The 20,630-nt window shown below is 62.6% G+C and overlaps 6 protein-coding genes across 6 annotated transcripts; all 6 read right to left on the bottom strand.

Annotated features, from left to right (window-relative positions):
• Window positions 1–534: 534 nt before the first annotated feature.
• LMJF_20_0440 (hypothetical protein) lies at window positions 535–1,998 on the bottom strand (the record flags this gene model as incomplete). The annotated part of the gene is made up of 1 exon (XM_001682750.1): window positions 535–1,998. One exon carries the CDS (start codon window positions 1,996–1,998, stop codon window positions 535–537), a length of 1,464 nt encoding a protein of 487 aa, XP_001682802.1.
• Window positions 1,999–3,561: 1,563 nt separating this feature from the next.
• LMJF_20_0430 (glycerol-3-phosphate dehydrogenase-like protein) lies at window positions 3,562–5,937 on the bottom strand (the record flags this gene model as incomplete). The annotated part of the gene is made up of 1 exon (XM_001682749.1): window positions 3,562–5,937. One exon carries the CDS (start codon window positions 5,935–5,937, stop codon window positions 3,562–3,564), a length of 2,376 nt encoding a protein of 791 aa, XP_001682801.1.
• A 1,343-nt stretch (window positions 5,938–7,280) lies between these two features.
• Window positions 7,281–8,405, bottom strand: LMJF_20_0420 (conserved hypothetical protein; the record flags this gene model as incomplete). The annotated part of the gene is made up of 1 exon (XM_001682748.1): window positions 7,281–8,405. The coding sequence occupies one exon, from the start codon at window positions 8,403–8,405 to the stop codon at window positions 7,281–7,283; it is 1,125 nt and encodes a 374-aa protein (XP_001682800.1).
• A 906-nt stretch (window positions 8,406–9,311) lies between these two features.
• LMJF_20_0410 (conserved hypothetical protein) lies at window positions 9,312–13,352 on the bottom strand (the record flags this gene model as incomplete). Its single annotated transcript, XM_001682747.1, has 1 exon — window positions 9,312–13,352. One exon carries the CDS (start codon window positions 13,350–13,352, stop codon window positions 9,312–9,314), a length of 4,041 nt encoding a protein of 1,346 aa, XP_001682799.1.
• A 2,697-nt stretch (window positions 13,353–16,049) lies between these two features.
• LMJF_20_0400 (conserved hypothetical protein) lies at window positions 16,050–17,756 on the bottom strand (the record flags this gene model as incomplete). The annotated part of the gene is made up of 1 exon (XM_001682746.1): window positions 16,050–17,756. The coding sequence occupies one exon, from the start codon at window positions 17,754–17,756 to the stop codon at window positions 16,050–16,052; it is 1,707 nt and encodes a 568-aa protein (XP_001682798.1).
• Window positions 17,757–18,591: 835 nt separating this feature from the next.
• Window positions 18,592–19,680, bottom strand: LMJF_20_0390 (conserved hypothetical protein; the record flags this gene model as incomplete). Its single annotated transcript, XM_001682745.1, has 1 exon — window positions 18,592–19,680. The coding sequence occupies one exon, from the start codon at window positions 19,678–19,680 to the stop codon at window positions 18,592–18,594; it is 1,089 nt and encodes a 362-aa protein (XP_001682797.1).
• Window positions 19,681–20,630: the final 950 nt, after the last annotated feature.

The raw sequence follows: 20,630 nt of genomic DNA, 5'->3' as shown, positions 1-20,630 counted from the left end.
GGAGCACCGAAAGAGCTACTGCACAATATCCATCACACCAACATGGGGAAGAGCAGATCGAGCGCCACCATGCAAGCAACGAGAAGACGGCGGGTCCTTGCGGGAGAGGAAGGTGTGTGTGTGTGTGGCGACGGCCATCGAGCCACATGAGCACCTCTACACCCCCCTCTGCTGCACACGCACGCACATATGCGCAGAAGACGGAGGTGAGCGAAAGCGAGAGAGGCGTGCTGGCAGGCGTTCACACATCGGCGGGAGGAGGGGGAGGTGCTTCAAGCAAGCAGAATAAAAAGCATGTTCACTCTGTGACTTGCCGATGTTTTGCCGGTCGTTCGCCCTTCAAAAAATAGGCAGGAGATAAAGTATTTTACGGAGAATTATGGGATCCAATACCCACTGCAGGCGTCCGGAAGAGTACGAGGCGGAGGGGGAAGGGGGGTGGGGTGATGCACAGAGCGGCGATCTGAGGGCGTTCAACAGCGCTGCTCACAAGGCTGCACATGGCTGCTCACGCGGCCAAGTCAGAGAAGCAGCTCAGAGTTCTTTGCGAAGGCGCTTGTCCTGCCGTGGACTCCGCAGCGGGTTCGTCGGGACGGCACGGATACACTCGATGTACTCTGGCGGTAGAATGTCTGCGCCCTCCAACACGCGTGATCGATACTCGTGCGACGGCAGCAAGTCTTCGGAGGTTTGCTGTGCAATGTACGTCCAGCACTCCAGCGGGGCCGCCGTCGCATCGCTTAGGTCGGTGCAGCGGTGCAGCTCGCGGGAGTAGCCTCTCTCGTAGGTGTCCATGATCTCCAATTGTGCCTGGCTGATTTCGTACGCAGCACCGCAGACGTATGGCGGCATCGTACTGGGGTGTTTCACCATCCCCTGCGCCTCCTTCTTCTTCCGCAGCGCCACCGGCTCCACGTTGTAATATCCGAAGTTACCACCATTCGAGTGGCCTATGGATACCGTGTTGGCAACGAGCACATAGCCGAGCAGCTTGGCGGGGCGGCGCTGGTACGGCGGGCCGATACGGACGCACACCTGCTCCCAAGACATGTTAGAGCCGTACGCCAAGTACCACGTCTTGGCCTCCTGTCGGTCCTTGCTGACATTGCGGACCTGCTGGTACACCATGCGATGGATCGCTGTCGCGTACGAGTCGACGTCGCCGCCATCCGAGGACGCTGAGCTGTGAGTGGCGACCTCAGTGGAGCTACTGCCGTCTTGATCGGCTGCTATGTTCAGGTGGAGGTACTCACGGTAGGCCTTCTCCAGGAGAGCTGCGTATGCTTGGCTGGGGGCAACGCGCACAGATTGCGTGCAGTTGCACCAATGCAATCCAGGCCAGCGCGGCTGAAGCGGGGAATCCGCACCGTTTGGAGTTCCAGCCGGAGAGGGTGCAACAACGGCGACCAGCCCTGGTTGGGCCTGGACCCCTTGCGGCTTTGGCAGCGGCTGCCAGCGAAGTTGCATGAGGGTCTCCTCAGAGAACTCGCGCTCCATGAGCGGCATGTCCAGCGCGGCGATCACGAGGGACGTGAGCATCTGCGAGTCTGGCGCCCGCACGCCGCGATGCACGTCGCTCATCACGTAACACGTGAGCATGGCGTACGCGTTGAATGACCCTTCGCGCGCGACAGCCTGCAGCAGTGGTTCACGCATGTTGGCGGAGAGCTCGTACACGATCCCCCGAGCCCCGTCGCGAAAAGCCGCCTTGAACTCGTGTGACGTTCCATCCCGGTCCTTGCTTGGGGAGTGACGCGCCGTCGATGGATCGCGGGCGACGAGACTGAGCGGGGCAATGTTGATGCAGCCTAGCCGCGGCCCTTCAGCGCTCACGGCATCGAGCACGAGGCGGTACCCTGGAAGGAGGGCAGGGCGGGCTGAATGGATGATCGACGCGACACTACCGGAGACGGCGGCAAGAGACCGCTGCAACTCCGCTGCATCGACATAGGTTCCGTAGGCGAAGTAGTAAAAGTTGCTCGATGTGTCCGAGGCCATTGCGGGCCTGCTCACCCTTTCGTTCTGGTCCAATGCCACAGGTAAGTGGGCTCGCGTGCAAGAGTGTGCACAGAGTGCCGCTATGAGCACCCGGCGCTCTTGCTGTCACGTCGGAGAGTGAATCGCTACACTGGAGGCTGCACGGCAAGCGTGAGTGGCGCACTCGCCCTCACATAGGCTACGCGAGCGGGCCGGAGTGGAGATAATGCGTGGATGCGAGGCTCCCGGTGTCTGTTTGCGGGTTGAGACGTTTCGCTTGTCCGAAGAAACGCCAGGAGAGAGAACGCGCGCGACTTCAATGTGCTGGTGTGAGCCGCGGGTGCCTGTACGTGCGTGAACGGTGGCGTCACCACAATGCCAGGAGAAGGGGAGATACAGAGGCGCTAAGTTGTACCACTTACGCTGGTATGTCGGCCGGCGGCGGCGCAGTGCCTCACGACGGTGCACGCAACGGAGAGACACGGCAAGAAATTGAAAAGTACGCAGTTAAATCGTAAGGGCGAAGAAATCGTGCCGGCAACAGCAGCAGCACACTACTGGCATTGCAATGAACAGCCGAATGGGACGCCAGCGCGCGGGCGAGGCGCACGTGTGCGTGTACACGAACGCGGCACAGGACACGAGATGGAAGCGGGAGTTGCGACCGACAAGGAAGGAGGGAGGGCGGAAGAGTAGACGACCCTCAAGTAATGAAATGCGGACGTACGATTGGGATGTGTGTGTGAGGGGGTGGGTGGGTGGCGGGGGGTGCACTGAGCCCTCGACGCATAAACAGAGTGCGAATCAAAGCGCGGCGCAAGACGTTCCAGCTGCAGTGAGCCGCCTCGGTGAGGAGCAGCCGGGGAGAGGGCGACGGAGAGCGAGGACCAACATCCAGCCCCGAAACATCTCCTTCGTTCAAGAAGAGAAATGAGCACCCTCACGCCGCACCCCGCACGATCGCACGAGTGAGCGTGCGCGTTGACGTATATAGGCCATCTCGTGCCCCACGACCACCACCAAACATAGAAAAACACGTGCACGCGCTGGCGCGTGCCATGATGGATGCCGCGTGCGCACCCCCCCCCCCGCGCGCCTTACGAGCTTTCTTGTTCTTGTTGTTGTTGTTCAGCGTTCCTGTGGTATTTGGCGGCGATGCGATGGAGCGCGTAGACACAGAGGGAGACACGAACTGACCAAACAGCGTAGAGAGAGAGAGAGAGAAGGTGTGCGGCGACACGTGAGGGATAGGAACACGCGCGTACGCCGTCACAGGCACGGAGAGCAATGGGCAAGCCGCCTGGCCGGATCCTTTAACGATACACAGAGAAAGAGACAGGAAGAGTGCTTCAGTTTCTCTCTCTCTCTCCTGGTGCGTGTGTGCCTGCCTGCGGGACTGTGCAGAGGAGGGGAGGGGGGGGGGCTGGCTGGCTGGCGACTGGCGACTGGCGGCTTGCGACCATAGCGCACAAAACACTGCTGGAGCCATACAGAGACAAGGAGAGTACCAAAGAAGCGCCGCCCTTCTCCAACACGGAAGTCCCGCGCCACCGGCACCGCCGCGCACAGCATCGACAGAGTGATTCACACTGTTACCGCCACGCTGTGCACGAGACGCCGCGCCGCCTCGACCTCTGAAAATCGCCTAGCTTCATCCCACTCCAGCAGCCTACCCATGAAGTTCGCTAGCGTGGGTATGGCTTGCAGGGCTTCGACAGGGCTGGTGTAGGCGGCGTGTGTGCGGCGGGCTACAACGTCGACTACGCGCTCAGCGTAGGTGTCCTTCACAAGGGTCTCCAGACGCGCTCGTGCGCTCATCGGCCCGCTATCTGTGGTGGTGCAGAGAGAAGCTGGCGTAGTCAGTTGCAGCTGACGCGTGCGGCACCGGTGGAGCTGCTTGCGCGTCTTCTCCAAGAACAGCGGCGGCTCGTGACACACAAGGGCGTCGACCGCCTCCTCAGCAATCCGGCGTGCCAACAGTGGGATACCGCCATACACGTGGAGGAGCGGGACGTCGCGGCGCGCAACAGCGACAACGCCACCGGCGGCGTCTGCACAGTTGCTTACCAAAGACACAGGTTCTTGGACGTCACCCTGGCCGCCTCCCTTGGGCAGCGGCACTGAAGAAAAGTGCAAGGCGTAGCCGCGATGCAGCAGCGCTCCAGTCCACGGCACTTCTTTAGGTCCCTTCACATGCGGCACAATCTGCGACACGCACGAGAGCAGGCGCGACGCGTCCACAGACACGCCGCTGCTACTCAGCATCGACAGCGTACGCTGGCGCTGTGCAGCGTATCCGTCCACGGAGTGCAGCGGTGCGTTGGTGTTCGCCGCGACAGTCGCCGGCAACGGTGGCAGAGAGGAGATACTCGGCCCCAGCATCACACACTGGTCCCACCACGGTAGCACCATCACCGAGGCAAAGCTCAGCCGCGGAGAGCTGAAGAGGAGTGCCGCTGCCTGCAGCGTCTCGGAGAGCGGCGGTAATGAGGCCGCGGTCCCCTGCCCTGCGTCGTGGCCATCCGTGGATGACGTTGACGGGAGCGGCGCGGCATGCACGGTGTTGGCGGGAGCGATCAGGTAGGAGTACGCCTGGTATCCGGCAAACGCAGCCGGCACGGTGTCACTGGCGTTTCCGTCGTACATGGCCTTTACAGTGTCTGCCCAGCAACCTGTGCAGTTCACCACGCTGCGAGTGTAGACGTGCGTCGTGGTCGCGGCATCCGGGCTCGATACTGCGCTTCTCGGCCGTGCAGTCGAGTCGGCAGTGGATGAGGGAGAAGAGGCGCTGCTCTGTCGCAGTCGCCGCTGCAAGAAGCGGGACCATGATCGGTCTGGCGACGCTGGCAGACTCGCTGCAACCGCCTTCGCAGCCAGCGCGTCGCGTACAGAGACCAGCATCACGCCAGCGCACGAAGAGGCGCCGGTAGAGCTGGACTGCGAACTCATCTTCATCCCCGTCGCGGTCGGCGCAGAAACCTCTTGAATGGCGAACACAGGGGCATAGGATAACACAGTCACACCGAGCTCCTCTGCGGTGCGTGCGAGCGACACGGCGACTGTATTTCCACGCAGCGCAAAGTCGTTGGCTATGATGCCGCCTCGCAGATGCGCTGGCGAGGGGGACGGCCCTGAGCAGGGCGCGAGCGCCGGTAGACGCGCCTCGACGACGGACCGAGGCAGCACGAGGTTCAGACGCAGCGGACCGCAAAAGATGCTCATCGCCGTACTCACGATCGCGGCGCAGACGTACTCCACCATCTCCGTCGAGTGCAAGGCTGGCAACAGCGTCGTTGTGGCATGCGTCAAATCGAAAGGCAGTAACGAAGGCTCCCTCGCCGAAGGTTCCGCTGAATGTAGCACGGCAGTGGTGCCATCTTCCGTGGCCCCTGCTTTGGACGCGGCTTCGCAGCCGCTTCTGCCGACGGCGCCTCGCCAATGCCAGCTCTGCCAGCGTCGCAGCAGTGTGTCGGGTGCCACGACACACCGCGGTGCAACGTTGCGCCACGTCGTCTCCTCAACGAGCACGGTTGCCGCCATCCGCAACCAGTCCCAGTCACGCTGTCGCAGGGCTCGCTGCACGTACGGCAACGCGCCCGGAGAGACAGAGGGCATGCACGAAGCTGCGCTGCCTCCACCGAAGTCTGCCGCGTCGACCAAAGCCACTCGCAGCCCGCGTTGCGCCGCGTCGACGGCAGTGTAGAGGCCTGTGAGGCCCCCACCAATCACGAGGAGGTCAAATGGGTCCGCTGCCGAGCTTCGTTGCAGCGCTGACCAGCGCGAAGAGCGCGGTGCGGGACTGTCGTGGTAATGCTCGGCCCCATTCGCCGACCGGTAGGCAGACGCCGGCAACGCGCTGGAGGCGCGAAGACGCCATCGCCGATATGCAAGTGTGCCCGCAGCGACGACGGCGGCGGCGCGCAGCAGGCGCACGTGCAACCTGCGGCTGTGCCGGCTCATGTCGACAAGGAAAAACAGGAGAAAACTGCGATCAGCAGAGAGAGAGCGAGGCGGTTGGAAGGCGGGAGTGCGCTGGGGTGGGTGGTGTTGGAGGCACGAGGGTTAGGTGTAGCCCCCTCGCATCTGTGCGGGGGTCCGAAACGCGGCGATGTGAGACGGCGATGCGATCGAGTTGGCCTCCGTCTCTCTGTCGGCGTTTTGCTGCTCTGTATGTCTGCGCGTCACCGCTGGTCTCCGTCCCGCATAATGTGAGCGAGCTCTCCGGCACGAGGCCCAGGTCGATACCCTCCCTCGCCTCCACTTTCTTTTTGGTATGTGTGTGTGTGTGTGTGTGTGTGTGCGGGGGGGGAGTGAATAGGGAGGGATGCTCGTCTGCCAACGAGGTCGGTGTGCGCGCTTACGCAAGAGAGAAGCGCGAGGCGGTAAAGCGATGAAAGGATCGGGAGACAACAACGAGCGCGAAGACTATCGTGAGCACGCGGGAAGTGTGAGGGGGCGCAGAGAGGAGGGAGATCGATGCGTCGTGCGAAACCGAAAAAAAAAACGATCAGCAAGTCTGATGCGCTGGTGTGAAAGGGGCCTGCCTGGCAGCACACCCATCAGAATGCCTTGAAGAAGAGGATGCCGAGAGGAGAGAGAAATGGGGTAGCGGTGGCGGCGGCGGCGGCGGCGGCGGCGGCGGCGGCGGTGCAACGCATCACGCCAAGGTGCTGGCTTGGCGGTCCTTCCGCACCGTAGAGACCACATTTGTGTATGCCGGGAAAAGGTAGAGGTGCGGGTGTATGAGCGTATCGGCACATTCGGGGCACCGCACACGTCCGCCGCCGCGCGCTGCGCATGCAAGGATCAAGCGTCTCAGTAGGTCATCCCTCCTTTTCCTCTTCCTGGCAAGGACACAGAGAAAGAGGACACAAAACTCAGGCCAAGTGGCAGGCAACGCCCCTCACATTGCTCAGCTCGCTCACGCTTTACACGCGCGTTATTCCACACCGACGACACGAAAACAAAGGGGGAGGATGGGGAGAAAGAGGGACAGGGAGGCGTACTCCAAAGGCAGAGAAGCATGCTTGTTGTGTGTGTGTGTGTGTGTGTGCGTGCGTGCATGTGCTCGACACTCGCGACCCCTGCGACGGTGAGGGGGAGGTCGGAAAGGGGGGAGAGGCAACACATGACGGTATTGTCTCTTCCTTTTGTATGATGCCGAGCGGCTACCCGTGCACCCGTGCCGTTCCCCTCCCCCACATACATGCACACACTGACCTACCAGTGAACGGCCGCTTTCGGCGAAGGAAGCCGAGAAGGCGCACCGGTCACCACCCCCAGCTCCCCCAACCCTCAGCCCCTCACCGCTTCTTGTAAAGGGATGGCACGAGCACGTCACCTGGTTCGTGGCGTAGCTGCGTGTTGGCGGCCGCCTGGCCGTCCTTCTTGATGAAGTCGAAGGCAACGAAGTAGTCGCCGGCGACGTCGCTGTAATCCACGTCAAAGCCGATGTCCTCGACGAGCTCGGCAAACTTGCGCGGGAACGGCACACGGGAGCGCACTTCGATTATCTTGAGAAGCCGCTTCGGCTTCAAGACGCGGAAGGCCTCGAAGAGGCTCTTGACGTAGTCCGTCGCCATCAGGCTAAGCGAAAAGACGCACACGTCGACATGGTTGTCGGCGAGGGGCACTTTGGTGGTGTCCGCCACCGTCACCAGCGAGTTGAGAGCAAAGAAGTCGAAGGAGTGCACCGTGTAGCCCTTCGGCTTCAGCGCCGCGGCGATCTGGGCCTCACCGCAACCCATGTCCGCCACCACCCACGAGGGCGGGATGTGTCCCGGCATGCTCTTCCCCTTGTTCGCAAGAAACCGCCCACGTCTGTCCCCTAGCAGTGACTCCACAATGAGCTTGTTCGGATTAATGGGCCACTGCATGAGCTGTTGGTGGTAGCCGGTGTGGTAGTCGCGAAAAGTCGCCTCCTCGCGCAGCAGCCGACTCGCCAGTGTTGTCGGGGCGTTGTACACTTGCTCATTCAGGAGTCGGAACGTGCTGGCATTCAGGCGCTCGCGGAAGTGGTCGAGGAGGTCATCGCCACCCTTCTGCCGCAAAACGCGACGGCGCTGAGCGGCGCTGCTAGCCCCGGCTGCTTTAGCCAAGTTCTGCCGCTCCGGGTCGACAATGCTGTTGTATTTTGGCACGCGATGCTCCTTGCGGTAAACCTTCTCCTCCATCTTGCTCGAGAAGGGCACATTTTTTCGGTTATTTGCCGAGTCGCGGCTCGCCATGAAGTCGCCGTGCGACACGACCGGCCCCTTTAGCGTGCTGCCATCCTTGCGCTTGACAGCCGCCCCCGCTGCTGCTGCTACGGCTGCGCGGACGCCGCTCGAGCCACCCGCACCACGTAGAGGTCCCTGGGACGCTTTCTTGGCTTCCTTTTTCTTCTGCTTCTTCTCGTACTTTCGTTGAAAGTGGCGGCCGCCCAACATGTCGGACAGCGCAGCTGCACGCAGCACCCTTACCGAGAGCAGCGGAGACAAGGCGCAGGAGACGCAGTGCGAATACGCGGTGCACACGCACGTTAAAAGGAGACGTGACGAGAGAACTAAGAGTGCGTGCTGCCGCAGCGCAACGATGAGCACCAAGCACCCGGTGCACCGGCGTCACACGCCAGTGACACCCGCATGCCAAGGGCGAGACGAGGGTGTAAGAACGGAGGGGCGGAGAGGAAGATGGACAGCGATGGGACAAGGACATGGGGCGGTGCTCCCCCTCAGTGTGCGTGCAGACGCCCATGGCATGAACCAAAGGAAGGCGACGGAGCGCACACCCCTAGTCATGCATAATAGATAAGTTGCATAGCGGCGATGGAGGCCGGTGCAGGGCTACGACGCAGCGTGCGCCGCCAGTTACGCACACATGCCTGTGCACACGCCCAAGACGTTCGTCATTGTCGCAGCATTAATCGGCAAGCCTGTGCCTCGGCGCCTGCACATGCATAATAGACCCCACCAGTAGCGCTGCACACGCACACACGTAAATGCTATGAAAACGTCTATGAAGATGCACCCACGAAAGCAGGCGCACGCGCGCACGTGCGGGCAGCGGCCCTCGCACATGCACCGTTGGTTGCACAGACAGCGCTGTCCCCGGATTTCAATGGCACCGTGTGGACTCAGTATGTGCCAGGCCGGGGCGGGGGCGTCAGGCGGCGGAGGAGACAAGACAGTCCATGAGCGGTGGTGCCTTCATCGTGTGCCCCTGGTTGGCATCCACCGCTCGCTTTGTGGCGCTCAGCAACTCCCCCCTATACACTCACACACATACACACGGATATGTGTATGCGGGTGCATATACGACTCTATCGGTACCACCACAGCCCTCCGAGCGGGGCTTCACAGGTGTTTCTGGCCGTCCGTTTCGTCATCGCTCGGTGACGCCTCGGAGGCACTGGCGTTGTCGCCGGATACTGCAGCACGCACGTCCCCATCAGAAAATCGCTGCCTCGCCTGCGCACCTCGGCGGCTGGCAGCCGCCGTGCTCTTCACGATGGCGGCACACTGCGCTAGGAACTCCTCCCGGCTCCCCGCAATGCGGCGCAGCACCTCCGAGGCGCTCGTGTGGAAGGTACTCATGCGATGCTCGTGCGCCTGCGCCATAGAATCAGCGTAGACGTGCGTGGTCATGGCATCTTCATCAGCAGCAGGCACTTTCGCCGCTGCTGCGTCTGTGCGGGCGGGGCTGTTTGCGGTGCGAGGCTGCAGCGAGAGCGTCGGCTCCGCGGCGCGTGCACTCGCCGGCCCTTCAGTTTCAGCGACCCCCACTGCATCGTCCTCACCTGGCATCAGTGTGCTTGTGCAAGGCGACGTCCTCGAGATACCGGAAAGCGACTCCACAGTGGCGCTGGGCGAGATGGCGGATGCATCCGTGGCCACCGAGGCCGCGACGACTGCGCTTGGTGAGGACGTCCAACGGTCTCGTGCATCTTGTTCGCCTTTGCCATCCCCGGAAGCTGGAATAGTCCTCGTGGATGTGTGGGGTGGCAGCGCCGCAGAAGGAGCTGGGCGCGGGAGTCGGCCACCCTCTTCAGCGGAAAAGTGCGTAGCGTCTGTACGCGGGGTTGCCAGGGAGTGGGCGGCTGTAACGCGTCCTCCTCCTCCTCCTCCTCCCGCATCGGCCTCCCCGGCGTGCGCAGCGGACGCTTTCGCAAGCACGCTCGATGCAGGGGCGGTGGCGGCCCGCAAAACAGCTGGGTAAGCGAAGCGGCTCTCTCGCTGATCATCGCGCGCACCACGCGTGGACACCCGCACGGCTGGGTGCGCTGGCCCATCCGATCGGGCGGCGCACTCTGAACTCGCTTTTCTGCCACCGCCCATGCCATTCCAACCGCAGAAGCAGGGTGCCGACGAGCTCGGCGGCGACGGTGTGGCGGTGGCCGAGTGGGCAAAACGAGCGCGCGAGGACGTCGCGGACGACATCGGTGTCAGCAGTGCGGCGCGTAGCTGCTCTCGCCGCATCTCACTCGCCGCCTGCTCCTCCGCCTCCTTGGCCTTCTTCTTATAGGCACGGAACTGCTCCTCGAGCCGCGCGCGGCGGCCCCGCTCGTCGTCCAGCTGCTGTCGTAGTCGCTGAACCGGCTCCGCGGCACTGGCGGCAAGGGCTTGCATTTTCGTGTCCTTCTCGCGGAGCTGCCGCTTCAGCTGCGCAATGGTTTCCTCCGTGCGTACCTTGTAGGCCGCCGCCGTGCGCTGCTGCTCGTGCTCCATCTCTTTCCACTGCAGCTCCGCCTGAGCCGCCTTCATTTGCATCTGCTGGTGCTGTGACTGTTCGTCGAGCAGGTCCTGCTTGAGGCTATCCATCTGCGACCGCAGAAGCTCGATGGTGTGGTTCGCAGTGTCGATGTGGTGTTGCAGAGTTTTCACCTGCTCCGCCGCGTTCGCCTCTTGCAGCTCCAGGCGCCGCTTGTAGTCGCTCAGCATCTCTTGATGCGATGCAGTCTCCTCCTGCGTGGCCGAGTCTCGTTGACGCAGTTGCTGGCGCAGCTCCTGTGCCTCGGCGCGTAAGGAGACGAGCTCTGCCTCCGACTGCTGTGCGCGGTGCACCGAGGAGTCAACGAGCTGCTCGTACTCCGTCTTCAGAGCCGTGTGGACTTCCTTGAGCAGTTTGTACTTGCGATGATTCTTTTCAAGGTACGACATGCGCCTTGTCGCCTCCGCCAGCAAGTCCTGGTAGTCTTGCGAGGTTTGTGTGAACGCCGCCTCCACCTGGGCCAGGGCCGTCTGCGCCGACGTCTCTTCCTTCTCCCGCCGCTCCTCAGCAGCGTGCGCCAGCAGCTGCAGCTGCGCCTCGCGCGCCTGCCAGTCCACTTCCCTTGCTTTCCACACCTTTACCTGCGACTCGAGCTGGGCAACTTCAGCGGTCACCTTCTCCGCCCGCTCACGCCACTGCGCCGCCTGCGCTGCGTGCTCGCCTTGACTGTGCGCGAGCGTGGCGTACTTGTTCTGCAGGGCCTGCAAGGCGTGGGCCGAGTCTTCGAGGTCCATCTTACGCTGCGCCGCCTCGCGACGCGCAAGCCTCAGTTGCTCCTCCGCCTCCGTCAGGCGCTCCCGCTCCGTCTGCAGCGACGACTGAAGGAGCTGCTCCTTGATGGAGAAGGACGTGGCGAGCTCGTCAGCCGTCTGCTTAGCCGCGTTCGCCCGCTCGTGGGTGAGAGACTGACGCAGCTCCGCCATCTCCCGTGCGTGATCCATGCGCAGCCGCAGCATCGCCTCTTCCTTCGCCTGCAGCTCTGCCCGCAGCTGCTCGGTGATACGGGCGTCGGCGAATGCTGTGGCAGAGGCAACGGAGTACGGCAACGCGGTGGGGGCAATATTCGCCAAATCGGCAACAGTGCTGGGCGAGGTCGCAGGGTCTGCACGTGGATGTGGAATGAGCTCATTCAGCTGAGGAAGCGCGCCTCTCTCAGGAGTGCCCTCTCCGTGCGCGCGCACGTTCCCCACGGTGGATGTCGTAGATGAAGAAGAAGAGAATGACAATGGCACGGGTGGACTTCGTGGATGTGGTGCCGACGTCGCCGCTGCAGCCGAATGTCGCGGCGTGGACGATGCCGCCGATGGGGCTGGCGGTGGCGGATCGGTGAGCATTGTTTTGAATATGGTGTTCCACCTCCGTCCGAATCGAGACAGCATCCCAGAAGACACGGTGTCGCTCGTCTTCTGGAGGCCAGAGCGGGTGTGAAGGCTGGACTCGTCACGGCTTCTGCTATGCGTCGAGCCGGGGCTCATAAAGAGCGACGTGGACGGGGTGGGCATAGAAGCACCGCTGAGTGGCTGCTTCTGCGAGCGCCGCCGATGCGCGGCTGAAGACGTGTTAGGTCTCTGCGTGGACTGCTGCGCCGCCATGTGGGCACGGTACGCTGCGGTGTCGGCAGTCGTCGCTGTTGGCGACGGCGACGATGCTGCTGAGGAGCCGCGCAACCCGGAGAAAGACGACGATGACAGCGTATAGGAGGGACCTCCTGCGAGGAGCAGATCGCCGTGGTCTTGATGCGTATGTCGCTGCTGCCACGGAGGCGGTGGGAAAGAGCCGGGCACGTGCGACGGAGGCGGGTGCAGATCACGGCGACGCGAGTGGCGCGGCGGCTTCGCTAGAGACGCCGGTGAGGAGGGCGCGGTGCCGTTAGAGAAGTTTAGCGTTCGATGCGGCGTCGACGCCGGCGACAAAGGCCGCAGACTGGGCGACTGCGATTGCAGCAGCGAAGACCCAGCAGCGGCAACCGAAGTCTGGCGGAGCACACCAGACGCGCGCCACTGCCTATGCTGGCGACTAACTGACGGCGGCTCGCAATCGTCGCCCTCGTCTTTGCAGCTGTCGTTTTCATCACCTGTCTTGCCTCTCTCATAGACATCCGTGTCGTCGTCGCTCTCGGTGACATCGGGCCGTACATCGCCTGCGTCGTCGTCGAAGTAGTTGCCGTCGATGTTGTCGTACTCGCCGTGCTGCATCTGTGCCGTGCCTTCCCTCGGGGATGCGCACGATCTCCTCCAGCCGTTTGAAGTGCCGCCATGGTCGTACGCGTCTCTCGATCTCCGGGACGAAAATCGCGCGGTTGCCCTCGGTTGAACGTCTGCTCTGGCGCCGCCGCGGCCACCGCTGTTGCCTTTGCGGATGCTGCGGTGGGGGTCGTCGTGCCATACCCCGGCACGCCTCTCTTCCAGTAGCGAGCCTTGATCCCCTCTGCTATGATATTGCACCCGGCGTTTCTGTCTTCGCTCCCCCTCTTTTGCGATGATGGGCTGCCTGTCAACCACCCCAGTCGAGGCTGCAGTGCTGCGGCCGGCTAGCTGGTAGAGCTGCTCGATGCCGCGGTCAGTGTGATCGATAAGTCGCTGCAGCTCTCGCGGAATGTCATGCTTGTTGTACACGCTGTGCGTCATGGCTCAGGAGAAAATAGGGAAGAAGAGAGGGGGGGGGGCTCACAGCCACGCAGGCAGACGTGGATGGGGGCGGACGCGCGGGGGACGGGAGCTCACGGCACCTGCACAAGAACTCCAAAGCGGGCCGCAGAAAGAAGAGAAAATGGCGCGGGTGCGTGCGATGTGGCGCAGAGTGCAGGGAGGCTTCGCTGGTCTATGCGCGCTGTGGTGTGTGCGTACGCCCTGTACGAATACGTGTGCGTGCATGGGTGTATGCGTGTATGGGTGATGAAGCAGATCCCTGGGCGAGCTGCGAGTCCTGCGGTGAGCCGTTGTCGAGATATGCGCTGCGTGCTTCGCTCCGCAAGTGGCAGGCAGGCGTTTTACTGAAGTGCCTTGCCAGGATGGCCTCTCGCTGTCCAGAAGATGAAGCACCACTGGTCGTCAGTGCTGCGATAAGCCCGTCAAAGTTGTGGATGAAAGCATGCGCATGTGGTACGAAGACGTCCAGGACGGGGGGGAGGAGGGGATGTGGAGGTGGAGGTGGAGGTGGAGGGCGTGAGCTGAAGGCGCCAGAGAACTACGTCAACGGCAAAGAGAGTGCAGCGCACCGCTCAGGCGAACACTAACCGCGCGGCGCTGCTGGAGCGCCATGGCAGACACGCGCATACTAAATCCTTGTCACGCTAGAGGGTGGCGTTTCTCTTTTCCCTTATTTGCCCGTTTCGAAGTCACGGGCATGAGTGCTGGCAGGATGCAACGCAGATGAAGAGCAGACGAAGTGAAGGGGGTGGGTGGGTGGGGGTACTAGAGAGCTCCCTTCCCCTCCCACATACACGCATAGAAAACAAAAGGAAAGAGAAGCATGCAACTCTCTGCGATACGCAGAAGGGCGCAGGCGAGCTACGCAGATGCAACGGCCCACCTCTGCACGCGTTGGAAAAGGCATGCAGCGCATGCCACGCCTGAGCGGCAAGAGGCGGCTCAGCGCGCCTTATACGATGAAGCTTGTAAAGCGCTGGGCACCTCGCCACCCACGGCCACCTGCTTCATACCAGCCAAGCTTCACTCGGCCAGTCTTCGCTCAGCAAGTCGATGACGCTGTCCGACGCAACGAGCTCTCCGGCCAACTGTGATGGAGACTGCTGAGGGCGTATACGGCAACGACTACGATCGATGATGCCGGTTGACTGCTGAGACACGGCGGCGGCGTCTGAGCAAGAGGACGATGTGTGCCTTCGATTGCGTCGTCTCGCGCGAGTGAGACGCGCGTTGAGTCGATGAAGCGCGGACACTTGTGTGATGTTTCCTTCATCGCCATCCCTGTTGCCTGTAGGTTGAGCCGTGGTGCGTTGCGGCAACCGTTCACGGCACATGGGATGCCCCATCATCGACGCGTGTGCAGGTTGCGGGCGGGCGCTCGCGTAGCAGCCGCCTTCAGTCTCAGATACGCTGCTGGCCTCTGCGTCTTCCTCCCAGCTGGACACCGACTCCATGCGCATTGCGATAGGATGGCAAAGGCAGCGGGGTTGCGCAAAGTCCCTCGTCGCAGTGGCGGTTTGGCGGTAAGGCAGCGGCGCGAACATGCTGCTGCCGCAGTTTTCTGCATCTGCGTATGGGAACGTGTCGAGCGTGTCGTCCGCTGAGCCGTTTTCAGTCGAGCGAGGTGCCGTGCTGTGCGCGCGCGCAGACGCAGCGGCATCACGCGCAGCACTGCCTCCGCTACCCAACGCATGAGCCAGCGTTGCGCGCGAAGCCGCACGTATATGCGATCGCCTCAGCGGTGCCCTGAACCCTCTCCTGAAGTGCAAAGGAGACTTGATGGCGGTGCTGGTGATTCGTGGCATGAACGGCTGATTCCTTTGCGGTGGCAATGTTGATGCGACACGAGGGAGGAGGAGGAAGAGATAGAGGCGGGCCCGCACCATGTGTGGCGTCCCGTCAACGCTGCCGGACGCTGGCACAGAGAGGAGCGGCGCCTGTCGTCTGATTACGTTCTTCCTCTCGAGAGAGTGTGTGTGTGTGTGTGTGTGGCTATCGGTTGCCTCATTGGCATTGTCGCTGTCAGCCAACAATCACCAACGGAGCAGGTGCGCGCAGCCGTGAAAGATTCCGGGGGGGGGGTGCGGAGGTGAGGTGGACAGAGGGAAGCAAGAGACACAGACGGAGCAGACAAGCGTGATTGATTGGGGGGTGAGTAGCAGGGATGGCCACGTTTAGCAGAAGCGGCAGAGCCGCCGGCACTCACAGCTACCCTCACACGTCCCTCCCTCCGTTCGGGTTCGAAGCGAAGTCCCTTGCCAGAGCCAGGAGGTCATAGAGGGCAGTAGAAGGGGATGAGGAGGGGGTATGCGAAGCACCTGCACGCATCAGATAGCTTTCACATACGCCAGCGTTACAGGTGTACGTGTCGGTGTGTGTGTGGGGGGGGGGAGGGGGCGGCGCATTGCAAGTCGTGCACAGATGTGTCTTGCCGACATCCTCTTTGTCCCTACGCGTGTGATTGGCTTTCGAGCTCGTGCCTTCTGCCTCTCACGCGTTCGGCGTGTGCCCAGCGAAAACCTGATGGCGGTCAGAGAGGGAGAGCCGCCGGAGAATCGAGGGGAGAAGCGCGTTCGAGAGAACGGAGTCGCGGCGGCGGCGGCCGCCGCAGCCACTCGCGAGACACCGTTGCTCACGCACGCAAGTCTACACGCGGTCGGTGCCTGGGACACCGTCCTAATCGCGGCGATTCACAAAGGGGATGGAGAAGTCAAGGCCGAAGTGGAGGAGATGGCGGTTGCTGAGCACCAAGTTGCTGCGGGGCTGCTGTCGTCGCCGCCGCTTTCCACCCCCACCGGCGCCGGCGCGAGCGTCGGCCTCGCGACGCATGCGCTCCTTCGTCTCCCTCAGCCGCGCCGCGTCTGCCAGGGACTGCGCGGAGAAGACGGCGCGGGTGGCGGCGCGGACAGTGATGTCCTGGGCCGGGTACGTCGCCTCCCGCAGCGCCAGCACGGCCGGAGATGGGTTCTGTGTCCAAGGGAGAGGAACAAGCTCCGTCCACGGCTCCGCAGCTGCAGTCGCCCACTGTGCCGCTGCGTCGTCGCTGCACTCCCCGGACGACGATGAATTCGCGGAGTGCAGCACCGACTCATACGGGTACCGCCATGAAGGCGAGGGATTCACAATGGGGTCCTCAAGGACGCTCTTCTGTGGTAGGGCGAAGCTGTCCAGGTGGCGGTCGCGCAGCACGAGTACGCCCGGCAGGCTCACAGCGCTCTCTCGAACTTCGAGGTTCAGCACATTCTCCAGACCGTTCACAATGAGGATCAGCTTGAGCGTGCAGGGCTGCACCGCCTCTATCTCCACCTTGACCTTGGTGCTGACAACGATTGGCGCGGGCGCATCGATAGTAGCGGAGGCCGTCGTTGCAGCCGATGTGCTGCGCACCGCAACGTTCTCACGGCGTATTCGGAGCGGTTGCGGCTGCGCTGCGGCCAGCGCCTCCAGTCGACTTGTCCCCCCCTCCCCGGTTGCCTGGCTGGTGTCCCCCGTGTTTGTCAGCCTCACGCCTGCCAGTGACCACTCGACATGCAGCTTGTTTGGCAGCCCTAACTTCTTCACGGCGACCAGGTTGTCGAAGAGGAGGAGCACCCGCTCCCCCACGTAGAAGCGCGTCGGCAGCGAGTACGCCTCCTGCTCCGGCACACCGCGGCGGGTTAGCAGGCGATGCTGTACGCAGACACCGGGCGGGAGGGCAACGTAGGTGCGGTCACCGCCAACGTTGCTCCCTCCGCCATAGGCTTCATCGCGTTCTAGGAAAGACTCCCGCAGAGACGCGGTCGCTTGCCCGATGCTCGCTCGACTGCTGCTGCCGCTGCCTGTGCCCCCATCCGGGCCAGATCCCGCCGCCGCGCCACCACTGGCCGAAGATGAAGCGTCTCGGATGCCAAACTGCTTGTACTCCGCCTTGTCGTACGTGTCCGGGAAGTAGTACACTAGCCCCATGTGAACCGCTCGCCGGATAAGCTCTGCTGAGATGACGATTTGATCGGTGTGCAGTGCGACGCAGCCTTCCGGGTCCAGCAGCGTGGACGGGGACTCGATGCGCGCGCGCAGCTCATCCAGTGTGTTGACCTCGGCACGGGCACACAGCAGCACATACCGGGCCCGCTCCTCCGCTGTTGGTGTGGACGATGCTGGGGAAGAGGCGGTGGCGACGGTGCCGTGGGTGCGATGCAGCTCAATGCTGCGATGCCAGCAGGCGCCGTCTTCCACGAGCGCGAACCACTCCGCTGGAAAACGCTGCACCGCCACACCACGCGGCAGGAGAGAGTCCAACTGCGCCAGGGTGTACGGCTGGTTCGGGTGGCGGCTGAGAAACTGTAGCACCTCATAGTGCTTTGTGAGCTGCGCCGGGCTGAGGATGAGCTGGAACTCGCTCATGATGGAGGCGCCCGCCACTGGGTGAGAGGAGTTAGGTGCAGCCGCCCAGTGACGCCGATTCGCGCTCACGATTTTGTTTTCCTAGTCGGTGCGCTGTGTAAGCGAGAGAGAACGCCGGGCAAGCGGAGGGGGAGGAGAGGAGAGGTCGTGCTCTGTACCCGTGCACGCGCTCACACTGCACTGCTGCTGCTGCTGCTGCGTCTTATGCAGAGAAGAGGGCGAAAATTTTCAAGTAGCATTGCAGAGAGAGGTAGAGAGCCACACGAGGCGGGGAAGCGAAGAGAGCGCGGCGGTGGGCTGAGCAGCGGGTCGACGATGGCGATGCTGAGCAGGCTGGGACCGCACCAGCGAAAGAAAAGGAGGGGAGAGGCACGTGCGAGATGTGGCACCTGCCCCGTGACGCGCCGCTGCCACGCGCGCGTGGACTCGGTATCGCGTAGACAGCATGATAAAAGCAGGAAAAGCCAGAGCACCTTTTTCTCTTTCACCTTGACACTACCATGAGCGATGTGCATCACACCTTTCCGCTACGCAAGCACCACGGAAGGTTCATGGGCGAAGGCGCTCTCCTTCTCTGCATGCCCTTCCCCCCTTACACGGGCGTCAGTGTTTACGACTGCGTGTGCGTGCATGGTGTGTACGCGCATCACGTGATTGCCGTGATGGTCTGTGCGAGTGACCGACAGAGAAAGAGAGATGTTTGGCGTGTGTCCACACGCCTCTCCACCACAAGTAGGCAAACGTACCCCCCAAAAAGACGGAGATAGCGCAGTGCACCGGGAAGGAAGAGGGGAGGAGGAGCGGCACCGCTACAGTGCGCTCCCTGTGAGCTCCTTCACAGCATGTCGCACACCGAGCTGAGCGGCATCACTACAACCGTCACGAACACCTTCAGCTCGTGGTCCCGTTGCGTGTGCAGCACACTCAGTTGCCGCTGCGCGTTGATCTGGAGTGTCAGCCGCTCGAAGCCGCCAAAAAGAGTGCCCACCGCCGCACCGCCGCCTCCGCCGCTGCTACCCGCACCAGCGGCGGAGGCGGCGAGACCCATCAGGATGTAATCGGCGTTCGACAACCGCCCATCCCGCACGCTGGCGCCTGTGCCGCGCAGACGCCCTCCACCAGTTCCACCGGCACCGGCACTGCTGCCGCTGCTACCGCCGCCCCCCGTGCCACCCCTTGCGCCGCACGCCAAGGCAAGATGATGAGTGTAGACGCGCGTGCTGGCGGACTGCTCACGCGACAGCGACAACAGCGCCTCGGAGGTGGCGTGGACGTGCGCCTCCACTTCGCCGTACGGACCACCCTCCCCGCGCAGAATGACGCCGACCTTAGGGTCAATGCGGATAGACACTTCCGTGGACTGCGCCGCCGTGATGTCGGCGATGAGGTCGCGCACCGTGTCGCCCTGCAGTGTCACCTGCGCCGAAAGTGCCGCCTCCGAGAAGCGTAGATCTAGCAAGTGGTCACGCACGTTGCGGGTGACGAGAAGCGACTGAAGCATGCGAGACCCGCCGACACCGAGGTCTGACTGAGTCATCGGGCCACCACCCGAAAAACCGCCACAGCTGCCGCCACCGGCAACCCGATCTGTCGGGGTCAGCTCCACGAGCAGCTTCGCATCGTCGGTCGGGTACGCGAGAACGGCCCTGGTCGACGCCGTCGCCACGGATGGGCCAAGCATCAGTAGCGCGTCGATCAATGTGGGGATGTGCAGCGCGAAGCGCGTCTCGACGACGGCGTACTCGGCAAAGAGGTTCTTGGGCAGGGTGCACGTCGCTGTCATGTTCTCATCTGTGCCCTCGACGTGCAGGACGACATGCGAGTCGGTGAACACGACGGTGGCCCAGCCATCGCGGCTGACAGACACAGTGTGCAGTGCGCGAAGGAATACCGGCGGCGACGCAAGACGGCAGTAGATGGACATGTGTGCGTGAGCGTATTGGTGGCGCTGCGCCGCACACACGTGTCTGTCGCTGTTTCTCTGCGTGCACACGCGTCAGGTGTTGATTTCTGTGCCTGATCCGTGTGCAACCTCTAAGCAGCGGGCGAAGGGGCAAGCACAGAGAATGTGCCGCGATGCCAATGTGTACCCGAACGCGCTCCTGCAATGATAAGGCCAGCGAGGGAGAAAGAGAGAGAAGAGAGCGCACTCCCCCACAACCCCCAACAACAACAACAAGAGGCGTGCTGGTGATGTTGGCGCGTGATGTTACCGCCTGCAGACGGTCGCGCGCTTGTGCGGACACATGACACGTGCAGGTGGCACGCACGTCCACATCAAAGAAAGGGGAAGAAAGAGAGAGAGGGAGGGGGAAGGGAGGGAGAGGCATAAGTGCAATGTACACACGCGCGCACGCATCCAACGAAGCATTCATGGAAGGCGGCACACGAATGCCCCCCCTCCTCCTCCTCCCAGGGGCCGACAGCCTTTTTGAAAAATTCTCCATGTTGTTGTTGTTGCAGAGCTCTCGTGGCCGCTTGTTCTAAAGCAGATCCTTTCGCTCATGGAGCGAGACCCTCTCTTGTATTCGGGCTCTCTCTCCGGCCGGTGCACCCGTGCGACGGTCTGTCACCGCAGCTACGGCTGTTCCCCCTCTTACCTTTCGGTTGGCTTGTTCGCCGTTGCCAGTGCAGGAGATCGACACTGTGTGTGTGTGTGTCCGCATATGACGTCCTCTTCACAGACGTCCTTCCGCTCTCCTCGCTCGTGCTGCAGAGACGCAGGATGCACATGAGCACCCTACGAAGAACTTGAGCTGGTGAGAGGAGGGAAAAAGGGGGCGGGAGGGCAAGCGAAGGGAGACGAAGCAGCAGAGGCAGGTGTATCGACGAACTGATCCTCAATGGCGTTACACGCTGGTGTGCATGACGGCG

Source organism: Leishmania major, chromosome 20 (assembly GCF_000002725.2).
Source record: "Leishmania major strain Friedlin complete genome, chromosome 20".
Taxonomy (NCBI): Eukaryota; Euglenozoa; class Kinetoplastea; order Trypanosomatida; family Trypanosomatidae; genus Leishmania; species Leishmania major.
This window is presented reverse-complemented; position numbering and strand designations above follow the sequence as displayed.